At 46.3% G+C, this 18,577-nt stretch overlaps 3 protein-coding genes across 3 annotated transcripts; 2 read left to right on the plus strand and 1 right to left on the minus strand.

Moving 5' to 3' along the window:
- Nucleotides 1–217: 217 nt before the first annotated feature.
- On the minus strand, nucleotides 218–2,003 carry LOC124647247 (cytochrome P450 72A14-like). The gene is made up of 2 exons (XM_047187214.1): nucleotides 1,479–2,003; nucleotides 218–1,410 (listed from the first exon to the last, which is right to left on the minus strand). Exons 1-2 carry the CDS (start codon nucleotides 2,001–2,003, stop codon nucleotides 274–276), a joined length of 1,662 nt encoding a protein of 553 aa, XP_047043170.1. The 3' UTR covers nucleotides 218–273.
- Nucleotides 2,004–6,308: 4,305 nt separating this feature from the next.
- LOC124646747 (arginine--tRNA ligase, cytoplasmic-like) lies at nucleotides 6,309–13,188 on the plus strand. Its single transcript, XM_047186820.1, has 18 exons — nucleotides 6,309–6,411; nucleotides 6,940–7,058; nucleotides 7,165–7,289; nucleotides 7,367–7,442; nucleotides 7,588–7,689; nucleotides 7,778–7,993; nucleotides 8,439–8,519; nucleotides 9,344–9,427; nucleotides 9,510–9,614; nucleotides 10,363–10,541; nucleotides 10,716–10,800; nucleotides 10,962–11,163; nucleotides 11,241–11,310; nucleotides 11,425–11,494; nucleotides 11,769–11,858; nucleotides 12,065–12,133; nucleotides 12,568–12,666; nucleotides 12,803–13,188. The coding sequence occupies exons 1-18, from the start codon at nucleotides 6,324–6,326 to the stop codon at nucleotides 12,911–12,913; spliced, it is 1,971 nt and encodes a 656-aa protein (XP_047042776.1). The 5' UTR covers nucleotides 6,309–6,323; the 3' UTR covers nucleotides 12,914–13,188.
- A 4,236-nt stretch (nucleotides 13,189–17,424) lies between these two features.
- LOC124650232 (protein REVEILLE 5-like) lies at nucleotides 17,425–18,362 on the plus strand. Its single transcript, XM_047189784.1, has 2 exons — nucleotides 17,425–17,668; nucleotides 17,780–18,362. Exons 1-2 carry the CDS (start codon nucleotides 17,517–17,519, stop codon nucleotides 18,345–18,347), a joined length of 720 nt encoding a protein of 239 aa, XP_047045740.1. The 5' UTR covers nucleotides 17,425–17,516; the 3' UTR covers nucleotides 18,348–18,362.
- The last annotated feature ends 215 nt before the right edge of the window (nucleotides 18,363–18,577 follow it).

An 18,577-nucleotide genomic window follows, 5' to 3' on the forward strand; every position in this document is an offset into this window, starting at 1 on the left:
AGCGCTTTTTTGTAAGTAACTTAGACTTAAGAAAATCTCAAGTTAACTGAGACATAGCAAAACCGATAAAACACCCATTATCCAAGAAAAAAAAAACCAAAGAGGGCGTTCGTATGTCTATTATGTGTTCTTCCACCTCGTTTCTGCCAACACTAGCTAGATTGCGGTTGAGATATCTTCCTTTGTATCCCCCATAATTGCAATGTTCTTGAACTACGGATTTTAAGCATGGCAACGAAGATGCTATAGCTGGACAAGATGAGCGGTCGGCCATCAGCGACTCTTGAGTATAATCTGCGCGCCATGTTGAGGCTGCAGCGTTAGGACGGTGCACGGCGCGTGAGCGTAGGAAGGCGACAGCCACCACTCGAATTGCTGAAGGATCATGGTCAGCGCCATCTTGGCCTCGAGCAGCGTGAAGTTCTGGCCGATGCAGATCCTGGACCCCCAGCCGAAGGGGAAGAACCCCGGCTGGCCGTCCTTGGTCGCCTTGGAGATCCCCTCCGCGAACCTCTCTGGCTTGAACTCGAGCACGTCGTCCCCCCAGAGGTCCGGGCTGTGGTGAAGCAGGATGATGGGCATCTCGAGGACTACGTCGGCAGGGTACGTGATGCCCCCGATCTGTGTCTCCTTGGATGTCTTCCGGTTCATGGTCACCGCCGGCGGGTAGAGCCTCAGCACCTCGTTCAGTATCATCGTCACCTGGATTATCGGAAGGGAATTCGGATGTATATAGTTAGCAATGGCCGGGGACAATCGAACAGGGGAATTTTTACATGATGATGGACTTGCCGTTTTGAGTCTGCTTAGCCCGTCGAAGCTGGGTGTGTCGTCACTGCCGAAGACGCCCAAGACCTCCTCCCTGGCCCGTTCCTGCCACTCGGGGTGCATGCCGAGCACGACGAGCGTCCATGTGAGCAGCGCCGCCGTGGTCTCCATCCCCGCGAAGTAGAAGAGCTTGAGCTCCTCGATCACGTCCTCGGTGCTCATCCTCTGACCGGAACCGGACGTCCTGTTGGACTGCAGCATCAGGCCGAGCAAGTCGCCGCCACCATCATCGTCCCCCATTGCTAGCTCCCTCTTGTCGATGATCCCTCGCAGGAGCCCTTCCACCTCCCGCTTGATCACCTTCATCCTCTTGGTGTTCTCGGTAGGCAAGAAGAGGTAGCCTGGGATGTACATGTACTGGAAGGCCTTCATGACCCTCTCGGCCTGCTCCACCTGAAGCAGGAAGATCCGCCGTCCTTCCTCGAAGCTGCTGCCGAACGCCGTGCGGGAAATCACGTCTCCTGCGAGGTCCGGGAACTCCTGCCACACGTCCAGCTCGTGTGATCCACCAGCCGCACATAGTTTACTCTCCCATCTGCCTACCATCTCGGCGCAGCACGTCGAGAAAGCCGGCAGCATGCCCTGAATGAAATTCAGTTAGCACTTACAAATAAGACAGACACATACGTGCGTGTGGATTACGTGCGTACCTTGAGCTTTTCGAGATGGAAAGCAGGGTTGAGGATCCTCCTGCGCGTCGCCCATTTCTCGCCGTCGAGGCTCCCGATCCCGCGGCTTATGAGCTCTCCCAGCCTATTGTTTGTGAACTTGTCGAAGTGGCCGGACTTGTTGGACAGGATCTGGGACACCAGCTCTGGCTTCGCGATGACGACCCTGGGGATCGGCCCGAACCAGGTGATGCAGACTTCACCGTGCTCCATGACTGTATGATGGAGGTGCGGCAACACGCGGGAAACGATGTCGTGGCATGGCGGCGACATAGGCTGCGACTGCGCCTCCTGGCTGAGCCGGACGTTCTCCGCGAAGTCCCCGGCCGGGAAGCGGTACGCCGTGCCGCTTAGACCCTGCGCACGGAGCGCCCGGCCGAGCCGCCGCGGCCTCAGACAGTATCTCTCCGCGGCGTGGGAGGCCGCCCACATAAGGAGCAGAGCAGCGAGGCCGCAGAGCAGGCTCCATGTTGAAACAGCCTCACCTACGAAGGATGCCAATGCCATTGCTGCTACCTCGAACACCATTAGTTGTCAGTCTCTTAGTGGTCTTGGTTCTCTTTTCTGGAGTGTGGAGTGTGAAGTTGTTGCTCTGATTTTGAGTGCCGGAGTGAGCTGAGTTTGAGCTTTTAATGTCGTTGTGTTGACTATATAGGCGTCGCCGGCGAATACCGCGACAGGTGTTTCTCTCCTTTATTTGTTTCCTTTTCTTTCGGAAAGAATGCCTTGGTGGCCACGGATGATGGGCTGGGGTCGTGGAAAAGGACGATGCGGAAGTTTCTTGACGCCCACGGAGGCAAGATCATCCACGAATGAAAATAAGATCATTCACGGGAGTAAGTAAGACCAGTCATAGTAAAAAATAATACAGTATAGAGTAATGTTGATATTGGTTTATTTTATTATTATAGTGCATAGTAACAAAGATGTAGTACCATGGATGTGTACATTAATGAGCTTATTATAGATTTATTTTATCTTAAAAAATTATGATGTTATGGTAATATAGCTAATTATCAGAACCATCACTCTTCATGTAATGACATGTCATGTCACTAGAATATCTAGTTGGCATTGCATATAGTTGCATGTTACTACCTTCGTTATTCAGTATTAGTAGTCTAAGGTGATAACATGGATGGACCTGCATGTAATATCAACTAGGCATTTTTATAACATAACATGTCAATAATTGAGAAAATACATGATTATGGTAATTAATACTCCCTTCATACTGATTTATTAGCGTACTAGCGTACTACGTATCTTAAGAAAAAAACAATTAATTTGGTCAAGAAATATGAGATTTATGCCATAAAAGTTATACCATTGGATTAATATTTAAATGAAGTTCCAAAAGATATAATTTTGTGGTGGATATCTTATATTTTGTTGACCAAATTAATAGTTAAAATTTTATCTCGAAGTGCATAAACTAGTAAACTGATACAGATGTCTATGTTACCATCATATCACACTGCTCAAACAAATAATGGTTCTGTAAATTAATAAATATGAACTTCTATGTTATCACATCAACAATACTATTCACTATGAAGGCAATAACATGGCTAGTAACATGTGCATGTTATTACTCTATAAAACTTCTCACTATGACTAGCCTAATAGAGGTGACTCCTTTCTTAAATAGTGGATCAGCCGAGGAGCTTCATTCTGTTTGGTAGGTGGAGTTACAAAATACATATAGGACCAAAAGGAAAGTGAAAAACTTACAAGAAAGTCCTCATTTTTTCACTAGGACCCTAAAAAGAAACTGGAAAACACTATTACGTCCAGCTCCTTCACCATCGCATCAATGTAAAAGCTCTGCAACACAACCGACTATGACATTGCCAAATACTGAACCATTTGGGATGGAGCAGCGGGAGCTTGCTGTACTAGAGAAGTAGCACCTCCTTCTTGGCACAACAACCTGGAGGTTGAAGATGCCCATTTGCCACCAGCCAGGAGAAGCTACCGTTGCCGACAATGGAGGTGGGAGTGGTCGCCCTTCGGCCATCTAGGAAGCCAGAACCATCGTTGTCGTGGATACACTCCATGTTGTAGGCTTGCCACATCTCCACCAACATCATCGGATCTTCTCTCCTCCACACCACCATGGCGAGAGTTAGGAGGAAAGGAACCAAAGATCTTGACAACCACCGTGTAGAAAACAAATGCTTTATTGACGAAGGCACCAACAAGGTCTCCACACATCGTCTCTAGCTTCGACCACAGGAGCACCACGCTGAGCAAAAACATCATCTTTCAACCAGCCTAGAAGATCCAACGCCAACCTCCCAGCATATAGCCGAAAACTGGCAAGAAGCTAACACACAAGCCTAGATCTAAATCTACTACTACATACCCTACTATGTATAGCTCTATTTTCGGCACCTCCCCTTAGACACCTCAAGCCTGTGTCGCGGCCTAGGATGACATCGGACCGACTCAAATATCAGATTGATTTTGGATTTTTTTTCTCATGATTGTCGCTGGGAGAATTGTCCTCGTAATTCTTGTCCCGTCTTCTACATCCTTGACGATGGTGATTCATACTCTCAACTCCCAACAATATCAACGAGGTTGTTCGATTGTTGTTTCGTGCCATACTAGTGTTGGTATTCTTGCCGATGGTGATTGATTACTTTAATTGTTGCGCGCATGCACTTAGCATTGACATGGCGACTCAAATTAAAATTATAGGAGAACCGTCATTGATATTTACAGGTTCTTGGTTTGATATTTACATTTGATTGCCTTCACAAAAATATAACATTGTGTCAGGAAAGAAAAAAAGTTTAAAGATCTGAAAGGCTTATTTTCTAGACTTTATTTTGTATAATCGTTGAAGACAGCTCGCATATATCTGTCTTTACTATTTTGCTTCTTTGTTTTTGCAGTTTTGGTATTTGAATGCAAAAAAACTAGTCGTGTCATTGCAAAATGAAAAAAAAAAACAAATATGTTTTGAGTTTCGAATTTTGGAGCGCGTACCCCTCTTGTCGTCTCCTTTGGGCGACCATGGGGGACCCTTACCCCCGCTGCCGCTTCCTCCCCTCCCTCCCCTCGCTGTCCCCTGAGGCTGCTGTCGGCGAAGCCCAACAAAGCCGGTGATAGGGGCAGCGGGGATCTGCGCGCCCCCTGGCGTGGTGGCATGGAGGCATGCTGCTGTGTGTGTGTGTGGGGGGGGGGGCATGTCCTCTGCTTACGGCTACTCGGTATCACTGCCTCACCCCGTCCTCCTCTCATGCTCGGCCTTGCCGGTGCTTGACGATGGTGGCCAACGGCTGGGGTGCTTCCTGCCACGGCCTTGGCTGGGTCCATGGATATGTGCAGTGGCTCTTCATGTGTGACGACGGTGTGCTCGTGGTAGGCGTCATCGCGGGTGTCTCTAACCGTCGACTTCGACCTCTTGGGAGGTGCGACAGTGGAGGGCGGTGGCTGCACCATGGAAGTCTTCCTCCTCGTCAATTTTGGTTCGTGTCTCCCTGTTCGGATCTCTCTCCTCCACCGGTTCAGGCTGATGGCGATGATTGATCCTTGAACTAGAACGTGGTGGGTGCTGGTGGTATGCTTGGGACCGGGGGGAATCCTAGGTCGGCTGGCCCAGCCCAGCGGCGGCGACACCTTCAGGTGTCGTTCTCCCTCCTTGGATGCGTGGCTGAGGTCCCATGTTTACACCCCAACCTACCTCTCGGGCGAAAGCCCAAAATCCCGTGGATTCGGCGACGTGACGTGCTGCACGCCATGTCCTTGTTGGAGGCGTCGTCTGGGGACTGTGGTGCTCGGTGAGAAGAGTTGAAAGGGGGAGCTTTGGCATGTGCAGTTGCCTTCGGTGGCTTTCCTGCCTCTCTCAGGCTCTCCAAGGGTCGCAATTGTTTGGCCGATGTGGTGTGTTCCCTTGCTTTAGTGGTTGTGGTTTGGGGATGTCCCAGGGCTCGAGTCCAACACCTCTCCAGCTCTCGGGTGAGCTGATCTCATGTCTGATGTTTCGACGCTTTCGAGCCAAGATGAGAGGGTAGGGGCTCTCTTTGGCGTAAGAACATGAGGGTGTCTAGTGCTTGCAGTTCAGGGTGTCTTCCTCGAGCATAATCTCTATTCTACACCATGGCAGTTCCTCACCATGCCTTCTTTGCTCGTTGTCTTGGTGCCGGAGCGTGGTAGTCTTCAGTTTGCCTGTAGTGTTAAGTTATAAGCTGTTCAGGATGCCCTCTTGTATCGCTCGGCCGTTGTGGTGTGTGTTGTTGTCTTGTGGGTGGGTGATCTTGTATAATCCGTGTCGATTGATAGCTTCACTAATTCAAAGTTGGGCTCCTCTTGAGCGTTTAAAAAATGAAAACGAAAACGTGTGGGTGTTGAAATTGGAGCATGGAATTTGGAATTTGTCAGGTCCAATTTGCCATTGGACTGTCAAGCAAATCGCTAGACTAGAGACTACCCTTGCACCCGAGAAACAGAGTGAGCACGGGATTACGGGACGACTCGACGGGAGCGGCGGCGGCGGCGGCGGCGCAGGAACTCTACGGCGACGTTGCAGGTAAGTCCTACTGACACCTCCTCCCTGCCCCCTCAATCTCCGGCCACCTCCTCCCTGCCCCCTCTTATCTCCGGCCACCCTCCTCCTCCCCTCCCTATCTTCCTTCTCTCTCGATCTCTTCGGCTGGCTCCGCTCACCCCAAGTTTAAATCATATCCACAACCTAGACCTAGCCCCAAGCCCCCCAAACCCAAAGGATGACTTGGCGGGCCCGATAAGGTACACCAGCGAAAACCCTCGCCAGCTCTCCCCCTGCACGCGGCGTATTTATTCTCGAACGAGGCCGAGATGCGGGCACTCGCGGCAGCAGCAGCAACAGCAGTGGCGGCGCCCTACCCCGCGCGACTCCTCCTCCTCTCCGCCCGCCCTCGATTCGGTTGGTCCTCCATTCTTCCTTCCCCAATCCCTTCCGGTGAACTTCCGCACCTCCGCTCCGGCAGCGCTGCGCCGTCCCCGCGTCGCCCGGAGAAGTCGCGAGGTCCGATTTGGCCGAAGAAATCCGGGGGTTTATGTATGGGGTTTAGAGTTTGTGCCTACGGGCTCGGGAGATTTAGAGTGAATGGCGGATTATTAGTAGTGGACTTGTTGCGGGATTCAGAGTCTAGTATGCTATGCTTGAATTTAGTTTCCCGTGGTTCGGGTTTACCGCTCTAAACCAAAATTTATCTGTCAGCGGTGATCCTTCCGCAGCAGTTTGAGTTGAGCGCTAGGAGCATGCGAATTTATGCACAACTTTTGGGATTGGGGGTGAAAAAGGCGGCAGTTTATCCTCTACTCTGCTCAATTTGACTTATGAACATGCCATTTTTAGGTTATAGCCAGTGAGTGGATTCATGCTATATAGGGCCTTTCTGTTGCTGAATTTAGGCCTGTTTGCTAACTTTTGTTCTGCCTATCTAGCTAGGTCACTGTAGAGCATCTGCCTCCGCAAGGCTACTGAGGAGGTCCTGCTACGCTTCCACAACCATGGGGGACGAGACCTCCACTTCCGCCTCTGCCCAGGCTCAGGAACCTGCACCTCTGGTGAGTATTGGGTTGCTGGTTCGGGAGATGATAGTGCTGAGTGTGTTCTTTCTGTACCCTCTCGATTGAGATTGTGAGGTCTTGAACATAATGCTAGGCCGTGCAGGGAGCAGGGAGTGTCAAGCAGCAGATCTCCAACTTTGCGGCTTTGTCACTCCGCGCGACGGTGCCTGAAGTGGAGGTAGAGCCAGTGGTTGAAGTCTGCACAACAAAGTTTGGCGACTACCAGTGGTATGCTGTTGGCTCCTTGCATCTTAGCATCCATTCAATGTGCTCATCTAATGACCACATGTAAACGATATATGCAGCAACAACGCAATGGGATTGTGGTCAAAAGTTAAAGGATCCGGGACAAGTTTCAAAAACCCCAACGCAATTGGACAGGTTAGAATGATCCTATCCTTTTCTAGTGCTGATGGTTTACTTCAAGAAGATCTCATGGAGTAGGAGCATTCTTCCGTAGGCGCCAATTCCATTGTTTCCTTATTTGTTCATTTTTCTTTTCTCATCCATACTGAAATTTTCGCAGGCCATTGCCAAGAACCTGCCTGCCGGTGATGTTATTGAATCGACCTCTGTTGCTGGTCCTGGTTTCGTGAATATTGTATTATCCAACAGCTGGGTTGCCAAGGTCTGGTTTAGATGTTCTACATGCAATTTTGCATCTACTGGTGCTACAATTCTTTCACGCTAAGTGCCAATAAACTACAATGTTGCAGAGAATACAAAATATGCTTGTAAATGGTATCAAAACTTGGGCACCAGTTCTGCCGGTTAAGAGGATAGTGCTTGATTTTTCATCCCCTAATATTGCAAAGGAAATGCATGTTGGGCATCTGAGGTCAACAATCATTGGGGATACCCTAGCTCGCATGTTTGAGTTCTCAAATGTCTACGTTCTCAGACGCAATCATGTGGGAGACTGGGGTACACAGGTAACAGACTTGTTGATTCTTCTTAATGCTGAAAATTGCTGGTGCAAACGTATGATCCTTTAAGCTGTCTACCCATTTTGGTTTATGGACAATGTGGTTACGTGCACCAACTAATCCTTCTTTTTTCCTTGGTGGGGCTACCCCTTTCCTGGCCTGCATCCATTACCACCAGCTTCATGTACCTTCATTTTTGAGACACATCAATGATGTACTATTAGTATCTAGTCTTTCATATCTACTATTTTATAGAGCAAAAACTGAAAGTTCACTTGTGCTGTGCTGGAGAAAGTGGTGCCTTGGTATATTGCACTAGCAGAAATATTTTTTTGCTGCTTGTTCTGGGGACACAAGTAACTGCTAAAATGTTGGCCAATATGGAGGCCTTATAAGTTAAAACGGAATTTTTGCTTTGCATACTGAATCACGTTCGCCTTGGTTCATGCAGTTTGGAATGCTGATTGAATTTCTGTTTGAAAAGTTTCCGGAATGGGAGGAACTTGGCAGCCAGGCCATTGGTGACCTCCAGGTAAGGTGTTGTTCCATGCATTGATGGTACTATTGTAGTAATTGTGGCATAATAAACTTATAAACACATGCCTATAGGTATTATCGAAATATTTAACTTGGCTTATAAGCATGCATGGAGTTTGGTACTAGATATCCATGTAAGAAGCTACATGGTTGAAAGAAAATTGAATTATGAGTTACATGGTACTTTGTCCCAGTAAAAAATAAATCATAATATTTAATTGTTTGTGTTTTTCTTAGTAACATTCATATACACTTTTAATCCCGGATAGGTGTATCACTTATTTGGTATCCTTTATTGTTTAATCCATGAATCGGTATTATCACTGTAGTGGTTTATGCCTTAACCAATTCCAGTGGCATACAGATTATTTTAACCAGGCATGTGATGCTATTGTTTTGAATGCTATGTTTAATTGGATTGCCTTTTTTAATCGCCTAGCTTGAGCAGTAATGGCCGTGATGTTTGATTTCATATCACTGCATATTGGATTTTCCTCTTGGTTGCTTGTTCTCAGCCACCCACTTACCTGCTGTCCTTCCTCTAAGTCCTTCAAAGTACATTCTGAAATTTGAATAATTGGAGCCCATGACAGTAGCAAATCTGAATTGGTTGTCACTAGCATACAATTAGGGATGAAATAATTGTAATTAATCTGAAGCACATATTATGTAGATATGTGTTGCATCTAGGTGTATGTGTATGCATGCTCCCGATTGATCTATCTTGCGAAGGTGGAAAGAAGTGCTTAATTTGCTTTGTATTAGAATTTCTGATTTGGTAAACAAATGATCATGTTTCATTTTGGTTATTTGCTACAGCTTTTCTATAAAGCATCCAAAGAAAAATTCGACAATGATGCAGAATTTAAAGATAGGGCTCAACAAGCTGTCGTTCGGTTACAGGTAAGTTGACCTTTCTTATATGTGGAGTCTGAAAACATAGCAGTCTTCTCTCGTTCTCTTCTAAGCACTATATACTATGTAGGGAGGGGAGGAGAAATATCGTTCTGCTTGGAAAAAGATATGTGAAATCAGCAGGAACGAATTTGACCAGGTGTACAAGCTCTTAGATGTACAACTTGAAGAAAAGGTAGTATCACTTTCCACTGATGTTCGATTTATTATTTTAAGAAGTTACCAAGCAAAAGTATCAACACAATATAGCTGCAATCTGAAAAGAATTGTGTTAATTGGACTTCAGATAAGCGTGCACACATCTTTTTCTAGAATGTTTGCCCTCTTGCCCTGAACAAAATGAACTGTGTACTTTGTAAAACTGAAATCTGTGCAATGTTTGTTGACTAGCGCCCGCTCAAAGGCTTATGTTTTTCTTTCTCATTTGAACCGCAATGAAGAATATTCTGTCTAACATTTTAGTTAATTCACCCTGTCTTATTTTCACATTGTCATATGAAGTCTCAAAGATAAAAAAGTTATATCGTAAAAAAAGATAAAAAATTATACAACTGCTACCAATTATTACAATTAGCTTCACTTATTAATTGGTATGCATTAATTTGCCATAGAAATGTATCGAACTCCTGATTTATTTAGCTTTTCATATTACCAGCTAATATTTGTGGAGGTATTCACAAGACTTCAGAAATATCTTTTTCTTTGTGGAAGTCATTTTTGTGCTACTTTTTTTTAATCTGTTGGTATTCATCTGAAATCATTCTGATCAAAGCATCTGTATCTCCCTGTGTTCAGTCTCTTGCCATTGAATGCTTATATACATATGCTACCTGTCTCTTCCTGCAAGCAATCCAAGAAGGTTATTGGTTTATGTTTACGGTGAGAATCAAAGCTAATTTCTCTCCTAATTACTCACCTTTCAGGGGGAGAGCTTTTATAATCCTTATATTCCACAAGTTTTGGAGTTATTAAATAACCAAGGTTTCATCAAGGAGAGTGAGGGTGCTCGCGTAATTTTCATTGAAGGTCATAAAATCCCTTTGATTGTGGTTAAAAGAGATGGTGGCTTCAACTATGCCTCAACAGATTTAGCTGCTCTCTGGTTAGTTACTGAATAATAATTTACTTTTTTTTCCCTATATCCCATCTTCTGGGTTCTTATTTAGCTGTTTTCTGTAATCTGAGACAATATATTTCATATTTGATGCAGTCTGGTTTCTTGCAGTGATTGAGTTTGTGAACTTAGAACTTTCTTTTTGTCTTTGCCTTTATGAAGGTACCGTCTTAATGTTGAGAAAGCAGAATGGATAATATATGTAACAGATGTCGGTCAGCAGCAGCACTTTGATATGTTTTTCAAGGCAAGTACAAAGTATCATTTATCTTTACCAGAAATATGTTATCATGATATTGATATTAGTTCGTTCTTAATAATAAGAGTACCATTTTTAGATCTTTATTGCTTATCCTAAAAAAAAATCTGTTTTGCATTGGTGGGGTTTGATTTTGTCTTCTGTTGCAGGCTGCCAGGATGGCTGGTTGGCTCCCCGATCCAAAGGAGAAGAAGTTCCCCAAAACAAGTCATGTTGGGTTTGGCCTTGTTCTTGGGGCAGATGGCAAGCGCTTCAGAACTCGTAGTACTGAGGTTGTTCGGTTGGGAGACCTACTTGATGAGGCTAAATCTCGAAGTAAATCAGAACTTGTCCAGCGTCTCAAGGACAATGGTAAGCGATACCATCATGGAATTTTGTTTGCTTCTTTAAATAACCTTTAATGTTAAATATGATATGTTTTTTCTCAGGTAAAATTGTTGACTGGACTGAGGAGGAACTTGAGAAAACTTCAAAGGCAGTAGGATATGGTGCTGTCAAGTATGTACCGAATTTTCTTTTTTGAAGACAAATTAGTCGTGCTGAAATTAAATAACTAAGATTTTTAGATCCTAATTTGATCAGTATCCTCACGTTTTTCTACCTTCAATATAGGTATGCAGATCTGAAGAACAATAGACTGACTAATTACACATTTAGCTTTGATCAGATGCTAAGTGATAAGGTACTTCCAAATTCCACTATTTCCTTACTCAGTTATTTGGCAGCCTTGGCAGTCTTCACCGTTTATCTGTTCTCAACTTTCCTAATACGAGCACCATATTTGTATACACTATATGCTCTGTGTTTAATCTTGTACTGATTTGCTTTTTTGCTTTCTGTTACTGGCATAACTTTATGATCATTGTTTTGCATGAATGGGAATTTTATTTTCTGAGCTAGTCATCTTTTTTTGCTTACTCTCGTTATATTTACATCCTAATTTGCTTTGTGAACAGGGAAATACTGCTGTCTATCTTCAGTATGCTCATGCTCGTATTTGCTCCATTATACGGAAATCTAACATGGATGTGGAAGAGCTAAAGATGGTAATATACTCCCTCTGGTCATGTTTAATCGACGCAGCATTTGTACGTATGTAGCTGTTTTCCTTTGCCTATCTCACGTCAATTTAATCCAACCGGAGGGAGTACTTTTTAAATTTATGTGTCAATGCTGTCCATTTTATCAAGTTTCACCCTGAGACATTTTTAGCATCAGGCATGGATTAAATTGTGACTTTTCTTGTTCGCAGAATGGGAGTATTTCTCTTGACCATCCAGATGAGCGTGTCTTGGGACTGTATCTTATCCGTTTTGCAGAGGTATGATCGACACTATAAACTAAATAAATTTATTCATTCGATCGACTAACCCAGAATCAGCTCAAAGCTGTAATGTGGCGTATTGTGAGCAGTTAGTGACCATAGTGATTAGCAAACATTTTGGTTGTGCACTGGGATTTTGAGTAAATTTTTGGGTTCAAATAAGGCGTATGCACTTGATATGATGCTGTTTGTATTCAAGTTAAACAGACAAGTCTTAGAATTTCTTTTGTTAAGTCACCAGTAAAGCATTATGGTGACTGAAATTTAGTTAAGTCTAAGTTGCCTGAGATCTAGCCATTCCCTATTTTTAATGCAATTCCTTCATGACACTATATACTTAAATAATGCATCAATGAGGAGTAATATGGCTCGGTTGGGAGGGACTCGTCCTCCCTTTGTAATGATTATTTTTGTGCTGCTATTTGTGTCAGGTTGTTGAAGACGCTTGCACAAATCTCCTTCCCAATGTTCTGTGTGAATACCTATACAACTTATCTGAAATGTTCACTAGGTTCTACACCAATTGTCAGGTACAGTTCCCTCTGTTTCCATCGTTAAATTCATGTGGAGTGATAAAATGGCAGCACCTTCCACCCACCTACTAGGTGCTAAGCCTGCCACCCTCAGTGCTTGAGGTTGAACCACTGTCTTTGTTAAACTTCACAGGTGGTAGGGTCTCCGGAGGAGCCAAGCCGGCTGCTGCTGTGCGAAGCAACTGCGGTCGTCATGCGCCAATGCTTCCAACTGCTCGGAATCACACCGGTTTACAAGCTGTGATCAACCAATGTTGGATCTTTAGATCAAAACATCCGTTTTCACACAATCCCTTCTTCACAGTTGCAGTTTTTGTCCTTGTAAGAGTTGGCACCGCTAACGTATTTGAATTGATTGCCACATTTGAGAATTCAAGCATATTCAAACTATGTAGCAAAGGAAGGATAGCTGAAACATTTTTTTGTGTGTCCCCTTGCCTCATCGTCTGTTATTGTGCCTTCCAAATTTATTATGCGGCAGCTCCTCTGTCAGCAGAAAGCATAGTAACATTGTCGACCTGTCTTGGTACCCGCTGTGTTGCGGCTATTTTTGTGATGCTCGGTTCACTAACTGCATGGCCGCTATAGTGCTACGGTGCTCAAGTTCGGCCAAACTCGAGAACCTCGATCTGCCTAACCAGCGTTGCCGAAGTGAAGTAAGATGGTGCTCCCAAAACCGTGTGCCTTACTGGGGCACGTGTGAGCCTAATCCCCACGTTGGGCACGTTTGGTTTTGTTGTTGCCCGGTTTGCAAAGGCATAATGCACGTGCTGCACGCCTCAACACGGCTTCGATTATCGCGTCTCCGGTTGTCTACCGAACACTACATATACGCGCGCTCTGCTGATGCTCCTCCCTTCTTCAGTAGTACTTCACTGCAGTTCTAGCGCCTCACTCGGAAATCCATATTGGCTCCCGAGACCAAATGAACTCGCTAGCTGAACCAATCAGTTGTGGACAGATTGATACCAATCCTTGTATTCACTGTCGTATATGGGCGTGCGGGCCGATTATTGAACAGTGGACATCTACCAGCAGTAGGCGCATTGATCACGACGGTCCGGACTTTTGATGTCTCGGTACATATTATCCGCGATGTCCTGGACTAACGTCTGGATTCTCTTCAACCGCATGCGGCGAGGCACAACGACTCGCGTTGTCAACACGCACAAGTTAAAATAAGCCGAAATGTCCACCTCGGGGACACTGGTGAGTAGTTGCATGTGAATCCTTCCGCGTCTGTCAGCGTCAGCTGAACTCCACTCTCCCTCGATCAGTTAATGTTGATCTAACACATTTTCAAAGCACAATCTATGCGTTAAGACAAGAAATGGAGAATTTTTCTGAACACGTGTTGCTTATGTTTTCAGTAAGCTTACGTATGCACCTATGATATCAACAACGGAGAGTCCTCCATCGGAGGTCAACACACCTGAGCTAGACCAGCCACCGGTGGGCGCCATTGTTGGGTTCGCTGCTCTTCTTCTTTTTGAACCCCTTCTAGCTTGATTTACAGAAGGGAGAGAGCAGCCTCGTAAATCGTAATGGCATCTACCTAATGCATGCTTCCAGGCATTGAAACTTTGTTGTGACCTACTGATGGGGTTCAAATTTTGAAACCAACGATGTGGCATGGCTTCTAGGTGTTGACCAGAATGAACACTTCTCCACAGCGTATGAATTTACTATTAGGATTCGAGCTTTTTTCTAATCTCCGTGTTTCTTGGTTCATACTGAATCCTGCCAAGGTGTCCACTGCTTCAAATGACAATACAGTTCTGGTATTGCCCTCGACAACAAATGAAAAATTTGAGTACACATTTGTTCAGAAAACAATATGGTACTAATCCTCAATATGAACACCTGCCAAACAGCTTTGTTCAGACAACAATTTGGTACTAATCCTTGACATTCAAATCTAATCTAATCCTTGAGAAAAGCACAACTCACACAACAACATCTGTAATTGATGCAGGTGCTCTTTCGATGAGCAGGTACACCATATGTGCTTGTGTGACGGCCAGAATACCTCCTCTGCAGTTTATTTTTCGAAGGGCCATCTTCCGAATTTTATCAAGAAGAGAAGGAGAGTTGTACAAGGTGTACAAGGTTTACAAATGTGTTTTCATCACATAAAACAAGCCCCAGGAGAGAGCCTAGAGAACAAAAACAACAACTGTCACACCTCAATAAAGCTACTCTAAAACAGAGTTAAGCAGCCAGCCGGTCGCCAGGCCCGGGTCTCCTTGATAATCAGCTCAAACACTCTGTTTACCTTGCTGAACTCCTGCTGGAAGATCCAGAAATTTTGCTCTTTCCATATTAACCAGTCCACCAAAATTGTCACGGTGTCGATATCGCTTGTTAATATCTTGGGCGCCTTCTTCCTCGCCGTCAGTCACCATGACTCCGTGTACTGGAAGGCATCATCTAGGATTCGGAAGTGCACCTTTGTTCAAGAGCAGAACCGATGCCACACTTGCCGGGTGTATCGACAGTGGACGAATAGGTGTGTGCAATCCTCGTTAGCAGCCTGACAAGCTCCTCTCTACAGTTTCAGTCATCTTGTGGCTGTGCTTCACTCTGTGCTTACTTATGTACCATCCATTGTCCGGTGTCCGAACTCTGAAGCAACTTGGTCATAGCGGGGCACTTACATCAGCATGATTTTGTGTTCTCGTTTGACGGTTTGTCCTGATCAAAGAAAGGGGTGGAACAACTTTTTATTGTCAGTACAATCCACATAACCAAGACATGGCATTACGGGGGATCGGGTCTAATTGCAGACACTTACCGAGCCATCCACACACTACTTCCTGCATGCATTTGGTCTTCTCTGCATTCAGACGGCTCTCCATACCTACCGTCGAAACCATGCTCCCACGAGCAGGGACGGAGCTTGCAGGGGGGCTAGCTACGGCCATGCCCCCCCTATGCTAAAAAAATTCTGAAAGATCTCCTATATTGTATGCAGATTGGGCCACAAATTTGAAAGAAATTAGCTATATGGTTCCCTCCAGTTACGCTAATATTTAATTGCCCCCTGCAAAACATTTTCCTGACTCCGTCCCTGCCCACGAGTACATGTTGTAGAAATCATCAGCTTCACCGAGTAAATCGAACATTGTCCCCACGCAAGGATCAACGACATCATGCCCAAGTTTTTCTGCATAACCACAGATCAATTTTTCAAGGGCACACTTCCTGGGACCCTGAAAGCGCGACAATCATGTATCATGTAAACAGAATCTACGTAGTGCACTACCAGTTTAAAGCTCGATAATGAACAAACTCAATTTGCCAGCTATCATATGATGTACGTGGCAAGTGCAACAACACCACTCAGAATCTCCTATCGAACTTCTTTCCAAAATTTTGCAGCTGTTCTGGACTTGCTTAATTCCCCGCATCAAGGTCATTGCATCACCAAATTTTTACATGTATAATTCAGTTTCATTTTTATCTATGTAATCTCAAGAAAATTCAGAGACTAGTCAACCAATCTGAACCTCGCTGCTACCCGGAGCTATTCGACATGAAAAACGCTACCGCAACACACATGATGTACCAAATTATTTTTTCAAATTCCGCATGAGTTCTAGACAAGTTTAACTGAAACCACAATGGCATTGCATGACCCCAATTTCCTAACCAATTTTCAGTTCAAATCACTCCATCTTGTCACATGAAAGCACACAGACTAGTTAACTATTTCGCACCTCTGTACCCAACTAGCCCATCGTAGCACACTAGCACCCATGTGTTTGTTCCAACTGATAACCCGACGACTCCCTGCATCTACTAGCACAAACAAATACTACCTGAAATGTTTGCTCCTACCACCCAACACAATATGATCTAACTATCTAATCTCTCTCTTTTCCTCTGTTACTAACATGTCAAAATGGCTCTAATAGGTTTTTCAGAGCCCGAACTTAGTGACTAAAACCTGGAATTAGCAGCTGATTTCAGCGGGCATAATCCAAACCTTTTTGTCCACCCCGGAGACTATGGATTCGCCGTCCCAGTTGACTATGGGAGCCAGCTTGCTTGTCAGCGTCCTTCTCACCACCTCCGGCCACAGCCTGCACGATGCCGACCCCCGATTGCTCCTCCTCCATCGACCCTACATGGCTGTACTCGACCTCTTCCGGCGTGGGTCGTGACCGGACCATTTTCCACAGGAACTCATGCGCCCTCGTAGATAGCCAAACTGAAAAATGGAGGACACAGTCTACAGGTGAGAGCCAGCAAAAGATTTTTCTGCAGCTGCCTGCACCTTGACCCAGAAAGAAGCTTGAACGAAGTTACCTGCTCACTAGATCCATGGGAAAGTCCATTTTCGTTGCATGAGGTTGCCAGGAGAATCGTGGTTTGATCCCGCCCGTGCCGCTCTCACAGATAAGGCCGCCCGCTTCAGCGGATGGTCGAATCACCGGAGCTAGTGGATGCCTACTCTACTCTCTCTCTGCCCGGAGAGACAGAAACTCCCATTCGCTAGATCCGGAAGACACGCGACGCTGTGGCCACACTTCCTGGACCCGTGGTCTACGAAGCGGCCTGCGAAATGTACCGCTGGTCTATGACCAACCGTATGCGACAGCGCTGCTGTATACTCCATTTACGAGCGCACATTGTGCATTCATTTCTGACACTATCATCAATCTCCACACGAAATACAACGGTCCAGATAAAAGGTTCATTTGAACCCGGGAGCCAAAACTCTCCTTCCCGCCTCACTCCTTTATACACTCCTCAGTGTTGTTCCTGCTCCTGCGGCTGCAAGAAAATTTCTCAGCTTTGCTCCTGAGAGAGAGAGAGAGACAAATAACAGAGAGGGAAAGACGATGGCAGCGACGATGAGAGGCCAGAGGATGCCGGCGGCGCCGTTCCCGGCAGCGGAGAAGAAGAACAAGCTCCGGAAGCCGTACACGATCACGCGGCCGCGGGAGAGGTGGACCGACGAGGAGCACGAGCGTTTCCTCCACGCCCTCTACCTGTGAGTCGCCGTCTTCCCTGTGCTCACTGTGTGCTCACCTCCTCTGCTCGCAATTACTCTGAGGTCTGAGCTCTGAACTGACGAGGCCGCGTTTTTCTCTTTGGATTGCAGGTTCGGCCGCGACTGGAAGATGATCGAGGCGTTCGTGTCAACAAAGACGAGCGTGCAGATCCGCAGCCACGCCCAGAAGCACTTCCTCAAGGCCCAGAAGCTCGGCCTCGGGGAGTGTCTCCCGCCGCCGCTCCACCCTCGCCGCGCCGACCTCCTCCGCCACCAGCCGCCGCCGGTCCATCCCGACGCCGACATGCTCCTGCCGAGCATGGACTGGCCATGCGCGTCGCCTGAGCCTCGTGTCCCGGACATTCAACACGACATCGACATGCTGGTGCCAAACATGGACTGGGCGTACGCGTCTCCCGAACCTTGCGTCCCGGACCTCCAACACGACGCGCAGGCCGGAGTATGGCCGGATCACGAGAGCGCTCCCCAGGACGAAGAAACCATCGAGCTCCCGTTGTCTCCCGACGACCTGCGCTTCGCACAGGTCTACCGATTCGTCGGCGACGTCTTCGCCGCCTCCGACGCGGCTGTTCCGGTGGAGGCGCATCTTCAGAGGCTGCAGCTGCACGGCGTGGATCCCCTCGTCCTGGACACGGTAAGCACTTCAGCTGCATGCTGAACCCGTGTTACCATATTCTACGAGCCATCACCTTGCTGGTCCTGTGTGTTCGGCCTTATCTAACTTGTCTTCTCTCGTGCTTGATTTGAACAGATCGTGCTGGTGCTAAGGAATCTGGAAGCGAACCTGTGTGCTTATGGCTTGCCGATGGCATGGTTTCTCGGTCGCCCGAGAGAACTCGATGTACTAACAGAGTTGTGAGGCTCAAGTGTTAACGTGTGAAACAATTT

This window comes from Lolium rigidum, chromosome 4, assembly GCF_022539505.1.
Source record: "Lolium rigidum isolate FL_2022 chromosome 4, APGP_CSIRO_Lrig_0.1, whole genome shotgun sequence".
In the NCBI taxonomy this organism is placed as follows: domain Eukaryota; kingdom Viridiplantae; phylum Streptophyta; class Magnoliopsida; order Poales; family Poaceae; genus Lolium; species Lolium rigidum.